The sequence below is a fragment of the Callithrix jacchus genome, chromosome 1 (genome assembly GCF_049354715.1).
Source record: "Callithrix jacchus isolate 240 chromosome 1, calJac240_pri, whole genome shotgun sequence".
NCBI classification, from domain to species: domain Eukaryota; kingdom Metazoa; phylum Chordata; class Mammalia; order Primates; family Cebidae; genus Callithrix; species Callithrix jacchus.
In genome coordinates this window covers 185,245,752-185,268,637 of record NC_133502.1, presented here as the reverse complement: position 1 = coordinate 185,268,637, position 22,886 = coordinate 185,245,752, and the positions used below count along the sequence as shown (strand labels likewise).

At 52.9% G+C, this 22,886-nt stretch overlaps 1 protein-coding gene and 3 pseudogenes across 15 annotated transcripts in view; 2 read left to right on the top strand and 2 right to left on the bottom strand.

Annotated features, from left to right (window-relative positions):
* Positions 1–22,886, bottom strand: part of RABL6 (RAB, member RAS oncogene family like 6) — a 33,067-nt gene that overhangs the window by 8,107 nt on the left and 2,074 nt on the right. For 14 of the 15 annotated variants that reach the window (XM_035263452.3, XM_035263502.3, XM_035263464.3 and 11 more), the window contains exons 2-6: positions 9,910–10,044; positions 7,752–7,799; positions 5,225–5,277; positions 3,679–3,770; positions 312–452 (exon numbers count right to left, since the gene is read on the bottom strand). In XM_035263452.3, coding sequence (XP_035119343.2) covers positions 312–452; positions 3,679–3,770; positions 5,225–5,277; positions 7,752–7,799; positions 9,910–10,044 — 469 coding nt within the window. Of the gene's footprint in view, positions 1–311; positions 453–3,678; positions 3,965–4,413; positions 5,281–7,751; positions 7,800–9,909; positions 10,045–22,886 lie in introns of those variants that run through there. The other variant, XM_078332353.1, reaches the window with a different exon arrangement.
* Positions 970–1,669, bottom strand: LOC144577051 (splicing factor 3B subunit 6 pseudogene; annotated as a pseudogene).
* LOC144580881 (uncharacterized) lies at positions 10,832–17,029 on the top strand (annotated as a pseudogene).
* LOC144580838 (nucleolin pseudogene) lies at positions 17,091–18,737 on the top strand (annotated as a pseudogene).

The window sequence follows — 22,886 nt, the reverse complement described above, 5'->3', positions numbered from 1 at the left end:
CCCCGTGCCAAGGACCACCCCTGGGCCCACAGCTGCTGGTCTGCACTGCCCTCCCTCCTCCTGGAGGCTCCTGAGGCCACAGGACCCTGCTGAGCCTCCTGAGCAGCTAAGCTGAGTGCCATTCTGCAGGGGAACCCCAGTACCAGCACCTCACCCTGGCAGAGTTCCCAGGCACTGCTGTCTGGGAGACCCAGGCTTCAGGGAGCCCCACGCAGCAGCGCAACTCTTCATGTCCCCCAGCCCCCATGATAACGCTAACATCTCCCAAGCCCCTCCCAAGGCTTCTGCCTCAGCACCTCCCCTACGCTCACCTGTCCAGGTTGTCAATGAAGTCACGCACGTCGTCTGGTAGGATGACTCGGTGCTCGCCCATGTCCCGGTAGTTCCCCAGCACACACACCGGCACGTGGGTGGGCACTTTTGGAAGCTCCCGGAGAATGTAATTGAAGGTCCTTGGAGAACAGGTGAGGACCTGGCTTAGTTTCAGCCCCTCGACGCCCTGTCCCTCCCTGGGAAGCTGCTGTGCGTGCAGGCCTCAAGATGGCAGCTGCTTTTCATTCCTAACACCTGACCAGCAGGAGCAGGCTGCATGCCTGCAGAGCTAGAGGAAGTGCTGTGGGTGCCTCTGCACCCTCCCAGCCTACAGCCCTGCCCATCTCTGCTCCTTGAACATACACTGGACAGCGCTCCACAGAGGAGCACCCCCACACTGTCCCTGCCCATCCTCTCCCAGATGGCACGCACTTGACTGCACCCACAAAGGAGCACCCCTGCCTTACCTGGAGCACCCTATGTCTGCATCCTTATAAAATCGCCTCAGGCTTCGCCTGCATCCACCCTCATCCTGCCCTGTCCCGTGTGCCCCTCGGCATCAGCCCAGCCCCGTGGCTGCTCCTCCAGGGTCCCTGCCCACCAGGGTGGCTGAGGACAGCAGCCCGGGGTGCCCCTGCTGTGGCCAGTCAAGCAGGCTTTTTTTCCCCCCACAAAAAGCAACAAGTTTATTAACATCACGTATTCTAATATGTATCCAAGTTTCAAGCACATCATTTTGAACCTCAAACAAGAAATCACAGTATTTACTATAATTAAAAAGGAAAGAAAGGAAAAGGTGGTAGTTGTCAATCATGGGTTTTAGTCCAAAATGAAAAGGTAGAAAACATTTATTTTGGTGGATCTGCATTGATGCCATATTTCTCTTTGAGAAGCTTCAGCTGTCCCTCCTCCTTTGCGTCCATCTTCTGAAATGCCCTGTTGGCATCATAGCACAAAATCACAAGGCATCTGCTCAAACACTGAATCCCCAGAGGCGATCACACGCACTCCTGGCATCAAAGATGTCCTCACAGACCATATAAACTGTTCCTCTGGTTTCAGGTGTGCTCCCCACTCTGATTTGACGCATAGGTCCTTATTTCCCAAATACATTCAACGTTTCTTCAGCTGTGATTCTGTGCGGCAAATTTCTTATGTACAATATCCGACTTACTTCAGGTGGAGTTGAATGTTCGCCCTCTTGGCCGCTTGCACGGCCATCTTGGTGAGCTGACGAGGTTACACAGCAAATACTGAAATTCCTCCGGACACCTCCGGAGCTGGCTTGGCTTCAGGCGCTACACCGTGTTAGATGCAGGACATCCATATCCAGGCTCTGCCTGAAGCTGTAACAGCACCCCGGAATAGAGTTGTCTAAGCGGACTGTTTGAGAGCCTTGTCTTTGGCAGACATGTCCCAGCACGGACGGCAAATCTCTAGAATCTGCCTGGTGTGAGCTGCCAGTCTCAACTGCATGGTTTTCCAAATGGCTTGTGAAGAAATTACTAGTGCTTCAAGTGACAAAACTTCCCCACAACTGACAGAAGCCAACACAAGTGGGTGAAAAACGCAATGTCCTGTGTTTCTAACTTGATTTTCTTTTATTCACAGTCATTTAAACTGGTCCCCTCACCAAGGCTGGCCCAGGGGCACCTCCAGCCTCCTCAGCAGGCCCCCTCTGTCCTCTGGCATCTCCTGCCTCTCACGGCTGTGAAGGCATGTCTCCCTAGGCTGGCTGGAGTCCTGTGACCCCTCCTGCCCACTCCACACACAGCAGCCCAGGTGCCTGCAGCTCCCTCCAGGCCATTCCCGTGGCAGCGGTGGGAGGTGCTATGGAGGCCACTCTGCGTCCACACTTAGCTTCATTTGGGAAAAGCCACTTTCCACCCCCCAGGCTGGCCTGCTTAACAGACAGAAGCTGGAAGGAGAGAGCACCCCTGCTCACCCAGGTGAGGCTGGTGTGTGTGCCTGAACTGGACTCCTGCCCTGGGTGGGACACCAGCTCCATTCTGGTTCTCTGGCAGTCCATGTGTCACACCCTCCCCAAGGGCTCTCCTGCTGGCCATCTGTATGCCACCTCCACCAGAGGGCTTTCCTGTGAGCTCCATGGGTGGTTCTCCTGGCATCTGTGTGCAACACCCTCCAAAGGGCTCTCCCTTGGGTGCTTTTGGTCAGTCCTTGGTGATGGTGCTGCAGGCTAGGAGGGCAGGCAGGGTTCCCACCATTGGCAAAGGTGGGCAGAGGCCCAGAGCATGGCCACCCAGGTTCTACAAGCTGTCCTCCGGCTTGAGCTGCTCATGTGTGCTGAGTGTGTACCCCGTGGCAGGTGGCGTGCTTAACCCTGGTATGGGTGTCTTCTCAAAGTAAGAGAAGCTGCTGACCAGGCCCCCAAGCCAGACCCCCTGCTGGGAAGAGCAGACACCTGTGTGTGTCAGGCTTGTTGGGCATGAGCTGTTGCTGTGGGTAGGAGGGGCCCACACCTGGAGGCTGGTCTTTATTCAGACTCATTCTTCCAGGAACCTTCCACTCAGTGTGTCCCAGCACCTGGCGCAAGGGCTCCAGTATGTCCTGGGGGACACTGTGCCCCTGAGGAGCTGAGGGGATCCCAGGTGACTCCACACAATGGCCTCTGGGGACTTCCGCCTGGTCCCCCAGAGATCGTCTTGTGTGTGCTGCCCTTAGCTGGTTTTGATGTCATCTTGCCAGAATGAATCTTGGCTGTGGGTCCTCCGGGTCAAGGAAGATGGAGGTCTCGGAGAGCCCCCAACACAAGCGGCGACTTGCTTCTGCCAAATCTCAGATAATTTTCAGGAAGAAATGCGGGGCTATAAAGGTGCGTGCCTTGCTCCAGACGACTTTGTATCCAGCATGTACCATCCCAGCCCACATACACAGACATGGTCAGTGCCCAGCCCGACATCCAGGCCAGTGCCCTTTGTGGCTGAGCTGCCACAGCTGCCCAGCAAGCAGCCCTCAGCCCTGCAGAACAGTGCTGCTCTAACCATCATCTACTGCACAGAGAGGGTGCCCAAGGCGCTGTGAGAGGTGAGTTCTGGCAGCCCCCTGCAGCTCCCTCTCACCATGCCAAGGGGCTATGGGGTTGGTGTGAGTCCCGGCAGCTACCCCGAAGCTCCCACTCACCACACCAAGGGGTGTGCGGTGAGTCCTGGCAGCCCCCTCACAGCTCCCTCTCACCAAGCCAAGGGGCTATGTGAGGTGTGAGTCCCGGCAGCCCCTGCAGCTCCCTCTCACCACGCCAAGGGGCTGTGTGTGGGGTGAGTCCTGGCAGTCCCTGCAACTCCCTCTCACCACGCCAAGGGGCTGTGTGTGGGGTGACTCCCGGCAGCCCCCGCAGCTCCCTCTCACCACTGCTTGGTGATGTCGAACATCATGACAACCCCGTTGCAATTCTTGTACACGTCCAGGAACTCGGCATCCAGGGCCATTTCGGACTCCGCCTGGGCACAGGAGGGAACAGGTGTGAGACTGGCCCAGGCTGGGCCCTGCCCATGTGGGGCACGGTCCTGGAAAAGGCTCCATAGTCATTATCTTTTTTTTTCCTTTGTACAGTTTTGCTCGTTGCCTGGGCTGGAGTGCAGTGGTGCAATCTTGGTTCACTGAAACCTCCGCCTCCTGGGTTTAAGTGATTCTCCTGCCTCAGCCTCCCAAATAGCTGGGATTACAGGTGCCTAACACCACACCAGGCTAATTTTTGTATTTTTAGTAGAGACAGGGTTTCACCACGTTGGCCAGGCTGGTCTCAAACTCCTGACCTCAGGTGATCTACCTGCCTTAGCCTCCCAAAGTGCTGGGATTATTGCACCTGACAGCTCAATAGTCTTCTAATCTGAAAAGGTAATAGCCATTTCCATTTGGAAATGATATGCTAGGCCAGGTGCAATGGTTCATGCCTGTAATCCCAGCACTGTGGGAGGCGGAGGCAGGCAGATCATGAGGTTAGGATTTAAACACCAGCCTGGCCAACATGGTAAAACCCTGTCTCTACTAAAAATACAAAAATTAAAAAAAAAAATTAGCCAAGTGTGGTGGCGTGTGCCTGTAATCTTAGCTACTTGGGAGGCTGAGGCAGGAGAATTGAACCTGGGAGGCAGACATCGCGGTGAGCTGAGATCATGACACTGTACTCCAGCCTGGGCAACAGAGTGAGACTCCATCTCAAAAAAAAAAAAAAAAAAGTGCTGAAGAGGTAGTATGGCTAAGCACAGGTTTGTCCCAAAGGATCTGACAATCAACACCAGCCTTGCTGGCGGCTCCTGGGACAAGCCGCTACCCAGGACCTCCTGTTAATCACAGCAGTGTCCAGTCCAGGCCTCACAGACGACCAAACCACCACTGGAAAATGGAAGCGGGTGCTGTGCTGCCAGCCGTCCTCAGCTAGATGTGCATTCTGGAAGGTTCCAGTGCCCACAAACAGGGTGGCAGCAGAGCTATGGGCAGTCACTCCACCCCCACACCCTAAAGGGAGAGTGCATGGCCCTGTGGCAACCCAGAGCTCTCCTGGCATGAAGGGCATCGGCTCAGGCTAGGTTGGCCCAAGGGGGCTCCAGGGAGTGACACTCACGCCCATCGCCACCGCTGTAAGATGTGTCCTGTGCTGAAGGGCAGAGGCCACTGTGGCTGTGACAGCACAGGAGTCTGGCAAGTTCACTTAAATACCTCTCTGGTCATTCAAATGCAAATGAGGGGCCAGTCCAACTTGCTGACTGCTGAGTGCAGGTGAGCTAGCAGTCCCTGAATGCAGCCATGGCAGTGTGGGGTCCCCGAGCAGCTAGGAAGGCAGTGGTCCCAGGACCACAGCATAATGGGGTACTCGGGGCAAAGGGGTGTGAAGCATTGGGCACTGGCTTCCCCACCCGGGGCCCCAGCCACCCACTGTGCACTCAGCACCCACCTCCTGGGGGTCATTCTCCATCTTCAAGCCATCGCCTCGCTTTTTACATTTTCCTTATTTAAAAACAAACAAAAGTTACAAGGTAGAAGCCCTGGGCCAGAGGAGGATCATGGGCCCCCCACAGCCACTTAGCCCCAGCTCTGGCGGGTGCCCTGCTCCACCACCCAGGATACCCTGCAGCTTAGGCACCTATGAGCCCTGGAGCGGCAGGACCTGGGCAAGGATGGACAGGCTACGGTGGCATGGCCCGCACCCTGCACAGGAGGGTTTCCAGCTGAAGGAAGGGCTCCTCCCCAGCCCAACGCCGAAGTCCAGGGCGGGGGAAGTACGAGGGATGAGGTGGAAAGGTGAGGGGCCTCTCCCTGGGGTAAAAGTGGGGAGATGGACTCTCAAGTGACATGCCCCTCCCTCCAGCAACCAGCCTGGGAAGAACGGTGGCAGAGGCGGGGATCCCAGCCCCTTGAGCCTCCGCCATCAAGGTCACCATGGCTCTCCTGAGCCATGAGGGGCCACGGCCACCTCCCTTTATCTACACTGTTGACCTGAGGAGAAAGTCCCCAGACCAGCTTGGGAACTCCAGGGTTCCAGCCTTGAAGTCTCAGACTGGGACAATGCACAAAGCCCTAAGAACAGATGAGCCACGCGTTTCAAACATCCCAACACACTCATTCCACAGCTCATTTCTAAACTGGAGGGTCAGACCCTCCTCAGTTATAGGGGACGGACCCAGCCCAGAGGAGTGTGCCCAGTCCGGCGCCCACAAAGGACTCAGCCAAAGCCCAAACATACACTTGGTACAGCACTGCTGGCTGGTGGGGACCTGCACCCAGGAAGGATGCCCACAGCCTAACCAGCACCCCCTGGGTGAGCCATCTGGCCTGCTATACCACCTTTGGGGAAATCAGGTGGGGAGGGGAGGGATGTCGGCTCGCCCAGAGACTTCTCCCTTCAGCCCCATCCTGGCGGCCTCCCAGCTGAGCCTGCCAGCCTTGCCTTCCTCTCACCCAGTGCCCATGAGGCCTAGACCTCCTCCACTGTGCGCCCCACTGGCTGCCCTGGCTGCTGTGGAGGGTGCTCACACCTCACACAGCTCAGAGTGGAAGGCACGTGGGGTGGAAGGCACACCTCATCATGGAGCTAAGTCCTTTCCCTCCTGAGGAGGTCCTGGTTTAGGCCAAGTGACCCTCTTCCAGTGGGTGCTAACAGGTGGGTGCAAGGATACACATGGAGCCCCAGAGCTCCCAGCCAGGGATGACCCCAGAGGAAGCCCACCCAGCTCAGCACTGGATAGGGTGTAGGATGCACGCGCCTCACCCAGCCGGCCAGCATCTTCAGCCACAGGCCTCCACACCAGCCTGGGGCATGAGAGCCCACCAGGAGGAGGGCCCCATCCTAAGCGCTGGAGACCACACCCATTACAGCGCCCAGATACAAACGCTAGTCTGGGCAACCCTGTCTACAGGAAGCCTGTGTCTGCTCCACACATGGACAGAGCCAGGGAGCCAGAGCTGGAGGGAGGCACAGGAAATCTCCAAAGCTCCAAAAGGCACCCTGCCCCTGGTGGGGGAAGGGGCCCAAGATGGGGGCCAGGGCAGCCCCACCTGAGCCACCTGGGGGCCAGGGACAGATGTGACAGCTTCCCCTCACGGTGGGGATGGGGACAATGACAGGGCAGTGGGTGGCCGCCTCTTTTAATGCCAAAGTTCATGAGAGCTCTACAGAGAAAGCCTCTGGACCACCAGGTCAGCATGGTCCACACACAGTCCAGCACAGCCTGGGGGGAGCCGAAGGGGGCCCAGCACCCCTGCAGGAACTGAGCATCCACCTCTGACCCCCCCATGGACAAACCCATCCAACAAGCCCAGGTGGAGGGAGGGGAGCATGCGCCATCCCAACACACACCACCACACAGAGGCTGCTACTGCCACCTTTCCATCAGAGCCTCACGAGGCCACAGCCAGGCCTGCGAGGCTGAGGTGCGCACTCGGCCAGCCCTGTACACACTACGCATGCACACAGACCACGGGCCCCAGGAAGGGCCATGAGCTCCACCCCGAGGACTCAGAGGAACTGGTAGCCTTGCAGCTGAGGAGGAGACAGGCTGTTGAGGATACCAGGGGCATTGCTGCCCTCCTGTGGCCCCCAGAGTATGGGTCTGTGTGGCTGGGGCTCCCTGTCAGGAACACATCCCCCTGGAGGGACGGCCTGTCTTGGGAGTGCAGGAGCTGGGTCCTTGGCTGTGGGTGTGGGGCTGCCTGGCGCTAGGTTGCTCTGCCAGGCAGTGCAGGAGGAGGGCTCCTGAAATAACACCCAGGCCTCAGAGCTCAAAGCACACCCCCAGTTGCATATGGTCACTCAGGCAAGGAGGCGGCTAAAGTGGCAAAGTGCTTGGTGCCACCACTGGATGTGGAGGGGAGCAGGGCAGCCAGACCCAGTGATGCGTGGGTGACAGGAGAGAAGAAGGGAGGCCTCTCTGTGCAGAGCACACGTCCCTCAGATAAGTAGACACAGAACAGAGACATCTCACCTTTGTCCACCACGTCCCAGACTTCAACTTTCACAATGTCATCCGTGGCTGAAATGGGAGAATCCTAAGATGAGTGCCCAACATGAAGTTCCCAGGGTGGTGTGCAGGGGCCAGGCTGGTGTGGCTGTCTGTGCCCTGCAGGCACCAGCTCCTACTGGGACTTCTGAGTGTCTAGAAGCCTGGCACGTGCCCTTCCCAGACATCTGCACGGCAGCTCCACTAAGACACAGCTTCAGCCATTAACTGAACGCACAGGCTCTCCCTCCCTGGTCCCAATCCTGGCACGGCCCCTCCCTCCCCGGCCTGGATCCTGGGCGCAGCCCCTCTCTTCCTGGCCTGGATCCTGGGCACAGCCCCTTCCTCCCCAGCCCCCATCCTGGGCACAGCCCCCATCTCCCTGGCCTGGATCCTGGGCACAGCCCCCATCTCCTCGACCTGGATCCTGGGCACAGCCCCTGCTGGCCTCTGCATCCTGGGAGGTGGCCCTCCTGGTTGGGATTTCTAGGTTTGCGCATGGGCTGTATGAGAGCAGGCACTCTCCTGCAGACAGGTGCGAATGTAATGGGCCCACTTGTGTCACCTTCTCCTGACCCTTTTCTTCATTCATCCAGTGACTGGCCTCTGGGTCAGTTTGAGGGAGTGGGATGTAAATAACCACTGAGGGCAGAGGCTGGACCCTCCCTTCAGAGCCACCTGACAGGCCGCAGGCGTGCCCTATGCCATGCCATCCCAGCTGGGCCTGCTGGTATCCCCTGCACCTCCGGAGCTCCCATGCCTGTGCTCTATTCTGGGGCATGCTGGGAGCTGGGGGAGCTGATGGATGGAGCCTCCTGCCCACCTAAGGATTCCAAGGAAAAGGGAGAACCAGAGGGGAGAGGCATGCCCGGGCCCCGCAAACTGCCATGCACTTGCCCCCACACCAACCACACCCATGCTGCCTGAGCAGAGCGTCACTCTAAACTAGGAAGAGGGTGCGGTGGCAGGCAGAGCTTCTCCGCACCGGCCCTGTGGGCTCTGTGCCTGTCAGCCCAGCATCACCCTCCCAGGCCCCAGAGCACAGCCGATGCCCAGCACCTCTGAGGCAGCTCCTGCACAGCTGTCTGGGTATCAGCTGTTACCACGGGGCAGCTGGACTCACCACTGCCTCCCTCTAGTAACACACTGGTTTTTTTTTTTTTTTGCAGTGAAAAGAAGCAATGTTGAAAACAGCCCTGACCGGGCTTGATGGCTCATGCCTGTAATCCCAGCACTTTGGGAGGCTGAGGTGGGTGGATCATGAGGTCAGGAGTTCAAGACCAGCCTGGCCAAGATGGTGAAACCCCATCTCTACTAAAAATACAAAAAATCAGCTGGGTATGGTGGCGGGTGCCTGTAATCCCAGCTACCCGGGAGGCTGACAGAATTGCTTGAACCTGGGAGGCAGAGGTTGCAGTGAGCTGAGATCCCGCCAATGCACTCCAGCCTGGGCAACAGAGAGAGACTCCATCTCAACAAACAAACAAACAAAAACAGCCCCAAGGCTTTTGCTGTCAGGATTCTGGACACTCCAAGCAGCTGCTCTGCCTCCCCCAGCATAAACCCTGGAGCCGCCACAGCTGTCACCTCCCCCAACTTCCCGCATCTTCCCAGGCGACAGTGCCCCAGTCCACCCACACCCAACTGAGACCTGGGGGAGGAGTCTGTCCCACCATCAAGCCCACCTCACTGAACCTTTAGTGACACAGACTTTCCAAGGGGCATGTCAGAAGTCAAGGCTTAAAGGTCTTGTTTTTGCTTTTGGTGGTGGAGAGGATGTTGGGCTGGGCCCCAAGAGAAACTTCTGTGTGCACCAAGTGGGTGCTGGCCAGGGAATGTTCCTCCGAATGTACTTCCTTTCAGCCCCCAGGAGCCTGAGTGCTCACTCACCTGCAGCCACTGCCTCCCTGAGCTGAGCCTCCCGGGCCAGAGGGGGCTTCAGGAAGCACACTCCAGGCAGCAGGATGATTCAACCCCAGACAGGCCCCAGAGTTCACTTTGGGAGCCCCACATGTGCGGGGTCCCTCATAGACAAAAGCTCTTTGGGGAGACCCCATCTGAGGAACGCGTCCCCTGGAACTGAGGCGGAAGAAGAGAGGCCTGAAGCCCACCCCAGCACCACCCTGGGGTGCCCACTACTCACTCTTGTAGCTCCAGTGGATGCTGGTGACCTGGATCTCCTGTGTGGGGATGTACTCCTCCACAAACGGCCGGCCCTGCAGGCGGTGCCACAGTGCCGTCTTGCCCGTGTTCCTGTCTCCCCGGATCACTATCTTCACTGGGGTGCGAGGAGAAACACAAAAGGCAGATCAGGGACGACCAGCCAGATCCAAGCTGTGGCTTCAGGAGCAACCACAAAGAGCCAGTTCTGCCGCCTCCTGTTTTCTCTTTCTTGCCTGAATCAGACCCAGGGAAGAGGACAGTGGGCACCAACGGCGGCCTCCCCTACCACAAGGACACCTGGCGGCATACAGCGCACTGACAGCGACCAGGGCCCAAAGGGCAGTTGGGGGTCCCCCTGGGCTGTGGCCACAACCCGAGCCAGGCTGGCTTTCTACTTGGAGGGCATGGTTCTGCCCTAGAGCCGACCCCTGGGACCCCGGTGACCCTCAGGCTTCCGTGAATTGCTCCTAACCAAGCTTTCTGTGGCCCTGGCATTTTTGGTGCTCAATTCTGTAAAGCACTGGGCCAGCATCCCAGCTCACACACAACCCATTTGTGCTGGGCAGCAAAGGGCCCGGGTTTGCTCACTCCAGGGCTGTGCTGGAGGCCGCTGCCCAGCTGGTTTTGAAAATGGGACGCAGGAGGGAGGGCAGCTGGGAGGGGAACATGGGGTTAGCAAAGACAGGCAGTGTGGCTCAGAACAGGTGGAGATGGGGACGGACCTGCACCCGACTGGAGGAAGAACGGACAGCCTATGGAGGTGTTGTAAGGAGAACGGGATAGAGAATGACTGAGGTTTCTGGCTCAAGAAGCTGTGCAGACGGCAGTAGCCAGCACTGAGACAGCTATCCTCAGACCTGAGCAGACCCCCAAGAGCTTCTCACACGGGCCCCTTTGGAACCATGGGCACGGGAGAGAGCAAAACCATGGCTGTCCTCAGGGTTTTCATGAGGGAAGAGCCAGGGAAGGTGCTGGGAAGTAGAGGGATGTACAGAGGAAACCAGGAGGCCAAGGAGAAGGTCTGGAGGCTCCTCCCACTTCCCCAGGTATTCCCCCACTTCGTCAGGTCTGCAGGTTCCTCCCACTACCGCAGCTATCCCCTAGGTCTTCAGTCAGGGAGACCCCAAGCTCCCAATGCAGAGGGCACCTGGCTGGCTCCTCTCTCGTGGCCCAGTCCCCTCTTCCCACCTCAAGGCGCCTGTTTCCTCATTATTTATTTTCCCACGAAGCTTACTCATTGGCATCCTCACCCCATTCTAGGAATCTCAACACACCACTTTCTTTCTGAAGGTTTCAGTCAGTCATTCTCTCAAACTTTAAATGTCTCGGGTGAGATAGCCAGAATGTGCCTGCCTGCCCCATGACAAAGGGCAGGGGACACAGGCGCCCTCCTGGCCACGGTGGTGGCTGCACAGGCCAGGGCAGTCTGGGGGCTCTGCGCTCCCCTCTCTTTCCCCTCCCTGTCTCACCGAGGACTTGGCAGACAGAGGCCAGTGGCCACCCAAGGCCCCCAGGAGCCCCCGGCCCGGCCCATGGAGAAAAAGCAGCCCCCAGATGAGCCGTGGGCGCTCAGCAGAGCTGGGAGGGAGCCAGACTCCAGGCGTGGCGGGAGGCTCGATATGGGCAGCGGCGTCCTCCCTCCCTCCCCCGTCCGAAGCAGGAACCTGGCGCCCCGCCGGCTCCCCTGAGGAGCAGAACCCTGGCTCACAGGGACTGCATGGCCGCCCACGCACAGCCTCGCCATCCACTCTGTCCCGCGGCCCCCTCCCCGCTCAGGCGGCCATGCACAGCGCAGTACTCCCCGTCAAGGCTTTTTCCTGAGGTGGGGCTTCAGCCACCCCGCCACCCGCCCTGCCCATGGCCAGAACCCACACGCTCCCGTCCCCTTGTCCCAGCCTCTGGGCTCCTGAACTCTATTAGACAGAAAATTCACTGTTTCTTTTGTAAAAATGACATATGCTCTTTGGAAGGAACTTAAGCAAGGTTGACAAGTGCCAGAATGAACGTTCACGAAGCCTCCAAATGCCACTGCTGGAAACCTGCCTTCATGATGTTGGGGGGCTCACTCCAGGCATCTGGCCAGTTTTGCCTTTTTCAGAATATTGGAGACTTGGGGTCACACAGAATAATTTCTCTCAGTGATAGCACTTAAGGCCGCCTGCCTTTTCAAAGCTGGAGAACATCTAAGTAACGTTCCGTCATCTGGATGCATAGTTCACTTCTCCATTCATCCACTGAACGGCATCTTGGCTGCATTCTTCCTTCAATTTCTACGGATATTTTTCTTTTTTCTTTGTAATTCATATTATTTAGCTGTTGGAACACCCACACTGAGCCTCCATTTTTTTTCCATATCATTTACCACCTGTCATTTTGCTGTGAGATGTTTCCTTTATTCTCTAAACCTTCCTTTGATTTTATTTTTGCTTTTTGAAAAAGTATTTGTTTTTACAAACAGGGTCTCACTCTGTCGTCAGGCTAGAGGCAGCACAATGGCACGATCCCAGCTCACTGCAGCCTCAATCTCCTAGGCTCAAGTGATCCTCCCACCCGGGCCTCCCGAGTAGCTCAGACTACAGACACCCGCCAGCTATTTTTTTCTTTTTTTTTGGAGACAGAGTCTCACTTTGTTGCACAGGCTGGAATGCAGTGTGTGATCTCGGCTCACTGCAACCTCCGCCTCCCAGATTCAAGGGATTCTCTTGCCTCAGCCTCCCAAGTAGCTAGGATTATGGGTGCATGCCACCATACCTGGCAAATTTTTTGTATTTCAGTAAAGACAGGGTTTCACCATGTTGCCCAGGCTGGTCTCGAACTCCTGAGCTCTGGCAATCCACCTACCTCAGCATCCCACAGTGCTAGGATTACAGGTGTGAGCCACCGTGCCCAGACTTTTTTACTTTTTCTTAGAGAGACGAGGTCTCACTTTTTCCCCAGGCTTGTCTGAGGTAAAAGAAGAAGCTACCAGAAGTAACACAGTCCAGGATGGAGCTGGTAGGACAAATAACTGAGCATACTGACATAGCGATTCTTTGAAGAGAAATGCAGAACCCATTGTATCCAACACTGGTCAGAGCCAAGGCATTCAGAACTCTTTATATTATTATTTAAGAGGAAAAGAAAGCAATTTATTAACTTCAGACTTTACTACGGCAAATGTGAATGTGAATCCCAAAGTGCTGGGATTACAAATGTGAGCCACAGCCAGGCAAGGTGACTCAAGCCTGTAATCCCAGCACTTTGGGAGGCTGAGGAGGGAGGATCACGAGGTCAAGAGATAGAGACCATCCTGGCCAACATGGTGAAACCCTGTCTCTACTAAAAATACAAAAATGAGCTGGGCATGGTGGTGCACGTCTTTAGTCCCAGGTACTCGGGAAGCTGAGGCAGGAGAAGTGCTTGAACCCGGGAAGTGAAGGTTGCAGTGCAAGATTGCACCTCTGCACTCCAGCCTGGTGACAGAGCAAAAAAAAAAGTGTGAGCCACCGTGCCTGGCCCCCTTTGCTTTTTGAATCCCACTCCTGTCTTTCTAGCTCAATTCCACCTCTGAAGAACAACCCTCAGTATTATTTCTGCAGGAGCCTTTGCACAGTGAGCCTCGGTCGTAGGCTGCAGTGGCGTTGGTCACATTGCTCTGAAGAGCTCATCAGACAGAGACCTCAGCCACAATGGCCTTCCCAGAGCCACGGTTTGCTGGGAGTTGGTCACCAGTTCACCACGTGTTCCTCTCAGGGAAGTCTTTTTGTTCTGGTTGCATCCATCTAAGAGGTTTACTTTTTAATGTTTTGAAAATTTCCAGTGACATATCTAGCTGTGATGTCTTTTAACTATGGACTTGGACTTCTTGCAGTGTCATTTCATGTGTATTTCATGAACTCGGAAAATCCTCAGTCTTCACTTTCTCCTTTCCCGCTCTTGTCTCCTCCTGGAACTTGCGCTGGGCACGGGCTGATATCGCCGCCTCCCTGGGTCATGCGTCTCTTCCAGACACTGCTCCTCTCTTCAGTACTTCAGCTGAGCGAGTACTGCTTCTCCTGTCTGCTGACTCTTTTAACTGTTGACGACCATGTTGTTCATTTCTAGAGGCTTTCATTCTCTTTGGTTCTGTTTCAAACACAAATTGTCTACGCATGGTCTTTTTCATTAATGTTTTATTTATAATGTACGTATTATGGGCACACAGTTTTATCTAGTCTTAAGGTTGGTTCCTTTCTTTTACATCTTTATCAATTTTAACAAACATTTGTTTTCTACAGTCTTCAGGTTTTGAGAATGAAGTCTTATTTTCTCTCCCTTGAAATAAAATTTACTCCTTTTAAAAGCTAATTACCCATAAATATACACACCTAGTATACAGCCACAAACTTTTGTAAAAAAAAAAGCTAATTACAGGCCAGGCGCGGTGGCTTACACATGTAATCCCAGCACTTTGGGAGTCTAAGGCAGGTGGATCACAAGGTCAAGACATCGAGACCATCCCAGCTAACACGGTGAAACCCCATCTCTACTAAAAATACAAAAAATTAGCTGGGCAAGGTAGTGCAGGCCTGTAGTCCCAGCTACCCAGAAAGCTGAGTCAGGAGAAACCGCTTGAACCTGGGAGGCAGAGGTTGCAGTGAGCCGAGATTGCCTCACTGCACTCTAACCTGGAAACAGAGTGAGACTCGCTTTCAAGAAAAAAGCTAATCACAAAAACTCTTGTAACATCAAGTAAGGTAAATTAATGTGGCTTATTTCATTGTTTATTTATTTTCAGATGGAGCCTTGCTCTGTCACCCAGGTTGGAGTGCAGTGGCCAATCTCACTCACTGCAGCCTCTGTCCCGAGTTCCAGCGATTCTCCTGCCTCAGCCTCCTGGGTAGCTGGATTATAAGCACACACTACCACACCTGGCGAATTTTTCAATTTTTAGTGGAGACAGGGTTTCACCATGTTGGCCAGGATGGTCTCAAACTCCTGACCTCAGGTGATCAGGAGTGACCCACCGTACCCAGATCAATTACTACTTTTAACTTAAAAAGTTAGGCTGGTCACAGTGGCTCTCTCTTGTAATCCTAGCACTTTGGAAGGCCAAGGCAGGTGGATCGCTTGGGCCCAGGAGTTTGAGACCAGCCTGGGAAACATGGTGAAACACTGTCTCTACAAAAATTACAAAACTCTTGGGAGGCGGGTGAATCATGAGGTCAAGAGATCAAGACCATCCTGGTCAACATGGTGAAACCCCATCTCTACTAAAAATACAAAAAATTAGCTGGACACGGTGGTGCGTGCCTGTAATCCCAACAACTCAGGAGGCTGAGGCAGGAGAATTGCCTGAACCCAGGAGGCGGAGGTTGCGGTGAGCAGAGATCGCGCCATTGCACTCCAGCCTGGATAACAAGAGCGAAACTCCGTCACACACACACACACACAAAATTACAAAACTCGGCCAGACATGGTAGCATGCACCTGCATTCCCAGCTATTCAGGAGGCTGAGGTGGGAGGCCTGCTTGAGCCCGGGAGGTGAAAGCTGCAGTGAGTCAAGACTGCACTACTGCACTCCAGTTCAGGCAAAAGAGCAAGACCCTACCTCAAAAAAAAAAAAAAAAAAAAAAAATCAATTTCAGAATCTTTTTTTTTTTTTCCTCCCGCTGGTTCCTTGATCTTGGGTTTTGTTTTCTTTTTTTTAGGCGTGATCTCAGAGTCTTAAATGTTGCCTGGAAGAAGCTGAGTAAGTGATTCACCTGGAAGACGTTCACGATTGGTCCGAGAAACGCTAAGTCCTGTACTTCAGCGCATGGTCAACCTGTGCTTTTACTAAACGGGCTGTGAACACAATCTCTCTTCTGAGCTTCTCTGAGAATTTCCCATGCAGAAAACACAGAGCTCTATGTGAGGCCCTGAGCCTTTCTTATCCTGATTCCATTTAACTCCTTTACATTCCCACAGGTTTCCTGCAAGATACAGAGTCATTTTCTTACATTTTCATACCAAGAAGAGCTTGTGATTTATCTCAGATGCGCGAAGGCTTAACTCCCGACCAGACCCTCTCCTGGTGCTGCCAGCATCTCCTACTGGGCCCACTACCAGGGCCCAGCCACCTCCTGACTCTGACAGCCTGTGGGGCAGCTGGTGTCAGCCACATCCTCCTGCTGTCCCACTCCGCACTTGCAAAGATTTCCCATCCTCAGCGGCTTCGGACTGCTTGGTTGGAGAGGCAGGTAAAAACCAAGGTGACCCCAGAAAATGGCTGCCACCCCAGAAAATGGCTGCTACCCCAAAGGTGGCAGAAGAAGAAAATAAAGATGAGGAAATGTCAGAAGATGAAGAAGATGATAGCCGTGGAGAAGAGGCTGTCACATCCCAGGAGAAAGGCAGGAAGGCTGCTGCAACCCAGCAAAGGAAGCGACAAGTTCCCCAAAAAAGGCTGCAGGTGCCACACCCACCAAGAAAGCAGCTGCCACTCCAGGCAAAGCAGTCGTCATACCTGGCAAGAAGGGAGCCACACCGGGGAAGGCATTGGCAGCAGCTCCTGGTAACAAGGGAGCACCCCAGCCAGGGGGCAGAGAATGGCAGGAACGCCAAGAAGACAGTGATGAGGAGGACGAATCTGAGCCAGCAGTGATGAAAGAAGCAGCGGTGTCCCTGCCCCAGAGGATGAGGACGAGGACGAGGACAATGAGGATGATGCCAAGGGAAATGGTGCTGAAGCAGCAGCTATGGAGACCACGCCAGCCACAGGAAGGAAAACTTCAACAGAAGCTGTTCCTGTGAAAGCCAAAAGCATGGCTGAGAATGAGGATAAAGAGGATGATGAGGACGAGGGTGACAATGAGGATGGAGACGATGAAGATGACAAAGAGGATGAAGAGGAGGAAGAAGAGTCTGTCGAAGAAGCACCTGGAAAATGAAGGAAAGAAATGACCAAACAGCAGCTTCTGAAGCCAAGAAACAGAAAGTGAAAGGCACAGAACCAACTGTGTCTTTTTTTTTTTAAAACAGGGTCTTACTCTCTCCACCAGACTGCTGGAGTGCAGTGGCACGATGTGGGTTCACCACAACCTTCACCGCCCAGGCTCAAGCGATTCTCCTGCCTCAGCCTCCTGAATAGGAGGGATGACAGGCGTGCACGACTGCCACCCAGATAATTTTTGTATTTTCAATAGTGGTCAGGTTTCACCATGTTGGCCAGGCTGGAATGTCTTTCAATCTTTGTTGAAAACCTGAACTTCAACAAATCTGCTCCTGAGTTAAAAACTAGTATCCAGGGTCAGGTGCGGTGGCTCACACCTGTAATCCCAGCACTTTGGGAGGCTGAGGTAGGCGGATCATGAGGTCAGGAGTTTGAGACCAGCCTGGCCAACATGGTAAAACCCTGTCTCTAATAAAAATACAAAAATTAGCTGGGCATGGTGGCGTGTGCCTGTAGTCCCAGCTACTGGGGGGCCTGAGGAGGGAGAATTGCTTGAATCCGGGAGGCAGAGGTTGTGGTGAGCCGAGATCACACCACTGCACTCCAGCCTGGACAATAAAGCAAGACTCCATCTCAAAAAACAACAACAATAACAAGAATAACTAGTATCCATGATATTTTTGCTAAAAATGATCTTGCTGCTGTGGCTGTCAGAACTGGTATGACTAGAAATTTGGCTCTGTGGATTTTACATCTGCTGAAGACCTGGGAAAAGCTTTGGGACTCACTGGTTTGAAAGACTTTGGCAATGAAATTAAACTAAAAGACAGTAAGAAACAGCAAGATGTGAGAACACTTTTGGCTACAAATCTTCCTTAAAAAGTCACTTGGGACAAATTAAAAGAAGTGTTTGAAGATGATGCTGTGGAGATCGGATTAGTCAGAACGGATGGGAAGAGTAAAGGGCTGCTTACACCGAGGTTAAGACAGAAGCTGATGCAGAGAAAACCTCTGAAGAAACGCAGGGAACAGAGATGGATGGTGATCTATTTCCTGGCACTACAACGGAGAGAAAGGTCAAAATCAACACTACAGAGGTAGGAAGAGCGGCACTTGTAATGAATGAAAAACTCCAGCTCTAATCAGCCTCTCTACAGCGTGACAGCGAAATTTGTCAGAAGTACTGAGAAGGCCACTTTTATCAAAGTGCCCCAGAACCACAACGGCCAGTCTAAAGAGCATGCATTCATTTAGAGTATGCTTCAGGTGAAGACGACAAAAAGTTTTAAATTCCGGTAATAAAAGGGAAATTGGTGGCAGAGCCATCAGGCTGGAGTTGCAAGGATCACCTCATGCCAGAAGCTAGCCATCGAAAACTGTCTGTCAGAGGCCTGAGGACACCACTGAAGAGACAGCAGTCACTTGACGGCTCTGTTGGGCAAGGATAGTCACCAATGGGGAAAATGGGCACTCCAAAGGCTGTGGCGTCGTGGACGTCAACAGTGAGGAGGATGCCAAAGCCACCAAGGAGGCCACGGAAGATGGTAAAATGAAGGGAAACAAAGGTACCTTGGACGGGGCCCACCCTAAGGGTGAAGGTGCCTTTGGGGGGTTGTGACAGAGGCAGAGGTGGCTCTGGAGGACGAGGTGGGGGCAGAAGCGGGGAAGGCTCTGAGGAGGCAGAGGGGACCACAAGCCATAACAAAAAAAGAAAGTTTGAACAGGTTCTGTCCCTCTCCTGTTTGAAAGAAAGGGTGCTGGGGTTTTTACTGTGACCTGATCGACGACAGAGCCTTCTGAGGACATTCCAAAATAGTCTACAGTTCTGCCGTCTCGGTGGAAATTTGTCGGGATAACATTTCACGGGTGATACTTTGTTGGTTTTCACTAGATATTCATATAAACTTTTCAAAGTGACAAAGCTAACCTTTATCTGTAAGTTTTGAATTTATATAGTTTCATCCCATGTACGAAACCATTTTTTTCCCTACAAATAAAAAAACAAGCAAATAAACAGAAAGGTTTCCTGTCCTGCATCCCCACCTGGGCAGCACCTCTGTGGCTGCCTCCTGTGCCTCTCTGGACTCTACCCCACCATTCCCTTCTCCAGGAAACACACTGACCCGAGGGCCACTGCCTGGGGACTCTCTCTCTGCCCAGAAAGTACCTCACCTTCCTCTTGCCACAATCCTCTAAGTAACCCTGACCCGAGAGCACCACTGAGCCTCCAACATGGCTCTGTTTGCTTTCCGCAGCACTTAACCCTAGACCAAGTAAGAGGAAATTTACTTGTTTACCATGTTTATTGCTTAGTGTTTGTTCTCCCATGCTAAGCTAGAGGGTGGAAGCCATAAGCTTCCCAAGAGCAGAGACTTTTGTCTGTTTTTTCCACGGATGAACACTCAGTATTTGCTAAAAGAACAAATGCACCAGGAGAAAAACTTATAAAGAAAAACATGGCATCAATGCCCACAAAGGTTCAGGAATTTGAAAATCAGCTCTCCTGGGACAGGTCAAATAATTTGGTAGACACAGCTATGATTTATTTCCTAAAGAAAAGCTGTTTTACCCTGAAATCAAACTTACTTTTTTTTTTTAAAGATGGGGTTTCACCATGATGGCCAGGCTGGTCTTGAACTCCTGACCTCGGGTGATCCACATACCTCAGCCTCCCAAAGTGCTAGGATTACAGGCGTGAGCCACCCCGCGCCTGGCCTTGAAATCAAACTTCCAAATAGTTTCTCAGTGATGAAGCATCTAACTTTTTTTTTTCTTTTTATGAGACGCAGTCTCACTCTTGTCACCCAGGCTGGAGCACAGTGGCACAATCTCAACTCGATGCAAACTTCGCTTCCTGGGTTCAAGCAATTCTCCTGTCAGCTTCCCAAGTAGCTGGGATTACAGATACTCACCACCACACATGGCTAATTTTTGTATTTTTAGTAGAGATGGGGTTTCACCACCTTGGCCAGGCTGGTCTTGAAGTCCTGACCTCAGGTAATCCACCTGCCTTGGCCTCCCAAAGTGCTGGATTCCAGGCACAAGCCATTGCGCCCTGCCTGCTAAGTCCCATTTCTAAATTTGCACCAAGGTCTGCTTGGAGAGGATTCTGGCTGTCCAAGCTCCTGGGCAAGGCCAGTATCAGAACTCCACAGTAATTCTCACTCGGGAGCAACTCCACAGAAAAACTCTCCACCAAATACAGCTGATGTTTTGTGTCCAATCACAGTAGAAAGGAACAGACCAACTCAGGCAACAGTCTTTCTTCCACTTTACACGCAAATAATTTCAAAATTGTGTAAACCAAAATTAAAATCCCAAGGCCTCCCAATCATCTCAAACACTGGTTCAGGCCAAGATGGGAAGAGGGGAGTCAGGCAAGCCTCATTACCACCCCCTCCCTTTTGGAATTCAGGAAAAGCTCACCAGCATTTAACATCAACACTGACTTTAAGTCTGAAAAGAAACGTGATCTGGCCAGGTGGGGTGGCTGACACCAGTAATCCCAGCACTTTGGGAGGCTGAGGTGGGTGGATCACCAGGTCAAGAGATTGAGACCATCCTGGCCAACACAGTGAAAACCCATCTCTGCTAAAAATACATAAAAATTAGGTGGGCATGGTGGCACTGACCTGTAGTCCCACCTAATCAGGAGGCTGAGGCAGGAGGATGGGAATGAACCCAGGAGGTAGAAGTTGCAGTGATGAGATCGCTACCACTGCACTACAGCCTGCTGACAGCGAGATTCCATCTCAAAAACAAAAACCAACTTAATCTGTTCTCTCTCTGAAGCCTCCAACCCAGAGGCTTCATCTGCATGATAAAACATTGGTTTGGTTTCCACAACCTCTTATTGTAACTCAGACATTCCTTCCTTTTTTTTTTTTTTTGAGATGGAGTTTCGCTCACGTCACCCAGGCTGGAGTGCAATGGCGGGATCTCGGCTCACTGCAACCTCCGCCTCCTGGGTTCAGGCAATTCTCGTGCCTCAGCCTCCCAAGTAGCTGGAACTACAGGCCCGCGCCACCATGCCCAGCTAAATTTTTGTATTTTTAGTAGAGATGGGGTTTTATCATGTTGACCAGGATGGTCTCGATCTCTTGACCTCGTGATCCACCCGCCTTGGCCTCCCAAAGTGCTGGGATTACAGGCAGTGAGCCACCGCGCCCGGCCCATTCCTTTCTTTTAATAACTTTCAACCAACTGCCAATCAAAAAAATGTTAAGAGGGCTGGGTACAGCCCTCTTACCTGGAAGCTCCCACTTCAAGTTGTCCTACCTTTCTGGACCAAACCAACGTATATCTTACACTTTGGGAGGCCAAGGGTGTCCGACTGCTTGAGCAGTGGGCTTTAAGACCAGCTGGGCAACACAGTAAAATCCTGTCTCTACAAAAAAAATACCAAAATTGGCTGGGTGTGGTGGTGCAAAAGTTTTCTTTGAGACAGGGTCTATCGCCCAGGCTGTAGTGCAGAGGCACAATCTCAGCTCACTGCAACCTCCTCCTCCTGGGTTCAAGTGATTATCCCGCCTCAGCTTCCTGAGCAGCTGGAATTACAGGCACCCACCATCATGCCCGGTTAATTTTTGTATTTTTAGTAGAGACAGGGTTTCACCATGTTGGCCAGGCTGGTCTTGAACTCCTGACTTCAGGTGATCCACCTGCCTCAGCCTCCTAAAGTGCTGAGATTACAAGTGTGAGCCACTGCGCCCAGCAAAAAAAAATTTTTTTTGAAACGTACCTCTAACCTGGAAGCTCCCACTTCAAGTTGTCCCACCTTTCTGGACCAAACCAACGTATATCTTAAATACATTTGATTAATGCCTCATGTCTGTCTAAAATGTATAAAACCAAGCTGTACCCTGACCACCTTGGGCACACGGTCTCAGGGTCACCTGAGGGCTGTGTCACAGGCCACAGTCACTCATATTTGGCTCAAAAATAAATCTCCTCAAATATTCCACACAGTCTGACCTTTTTCATCAACTGTGGTCAATGTTTCATTCAACTTTTGATTCTAAACCCGTGGGAGTCCTGGGACTCTGCCAGGGCCGCTAGTAAACGCAGGGCCCAGGAGGGCAGCCCAGAGACTCCTGGAAACCAGCAGCAGCTCAAAGAAACTTTCACCTTCAAAAACCCCCACTCTGTCTTATCATACTGCTGGTCTGTTACCCTCAGTAAAACAGTTGAGAGTAAATACTAGAAAGTTTCTAACACAGAAAGTCAAAAAGTTTTAAAATTGCATATTATTCAACCATAAAGAAACATATTCTAAAATGAGATTTAGGTACAAATTCAGATTTCTCAGTCTCACCCCGTTTCATTCAGTTCTAGGAGATCATAACCTGCTCTCCAGCTCCTGGAGGCTGGCTTTTCTCCTCTCAAGGACCCCACTGCCCTTTTTAGTCACACTCGGTCAGGACATGCAAGAATGGACTCCTCAGGGAGCTGTTTCAGAAGGGGCAGTTTCCAGTTCCAGGCCCCATTTCCTAGGGGCCCTAATATCACTAGTGTTAGATATAGTGAATCCCAAGTTTCTCTTCAAAGAATCAGCATGTCCGTATGTTCAGCTGTCTTATTCTTTAATTCTCTGTTTTAAAGTTTAGCTTTCCTGTAATTCCAGTAACAACCTTCTCCACTGGTTCTAATCAGTGGTTCACATCTGTTCCCCTGTCCCCGCTCCATCCAGACTCATCCTGGTCACCTGCTCCAGTCACCTTCTTTGACTTAGGTCACCCCTGGCTATCTGCTCTGACCTGCTGGTAACCATCCTTCCTGCCAAAACACCCACCCTGCACTCCAGCTGGGACCCCTGCTCTCTTTAAAACAGCCAGTTTTAGTCCAGCTTGTGGGATCTAACCCTAGCTAATAGGGGAATGGCACAGCAGTACGGACAACCCCGTCAGGCATAAGTAGCCTTTCCCTGCTTGCTCAAGCATGCGGCCTCCACTACGCCACCCGTGGGCTGCACCCTTCTGCAGAAGTCAACTGCCTTGCAGAGAGGATTTATCTTCGAGTGCTATTTCTTTTGTGGCATCGAAATTTTACTTACAACATTAGCCAA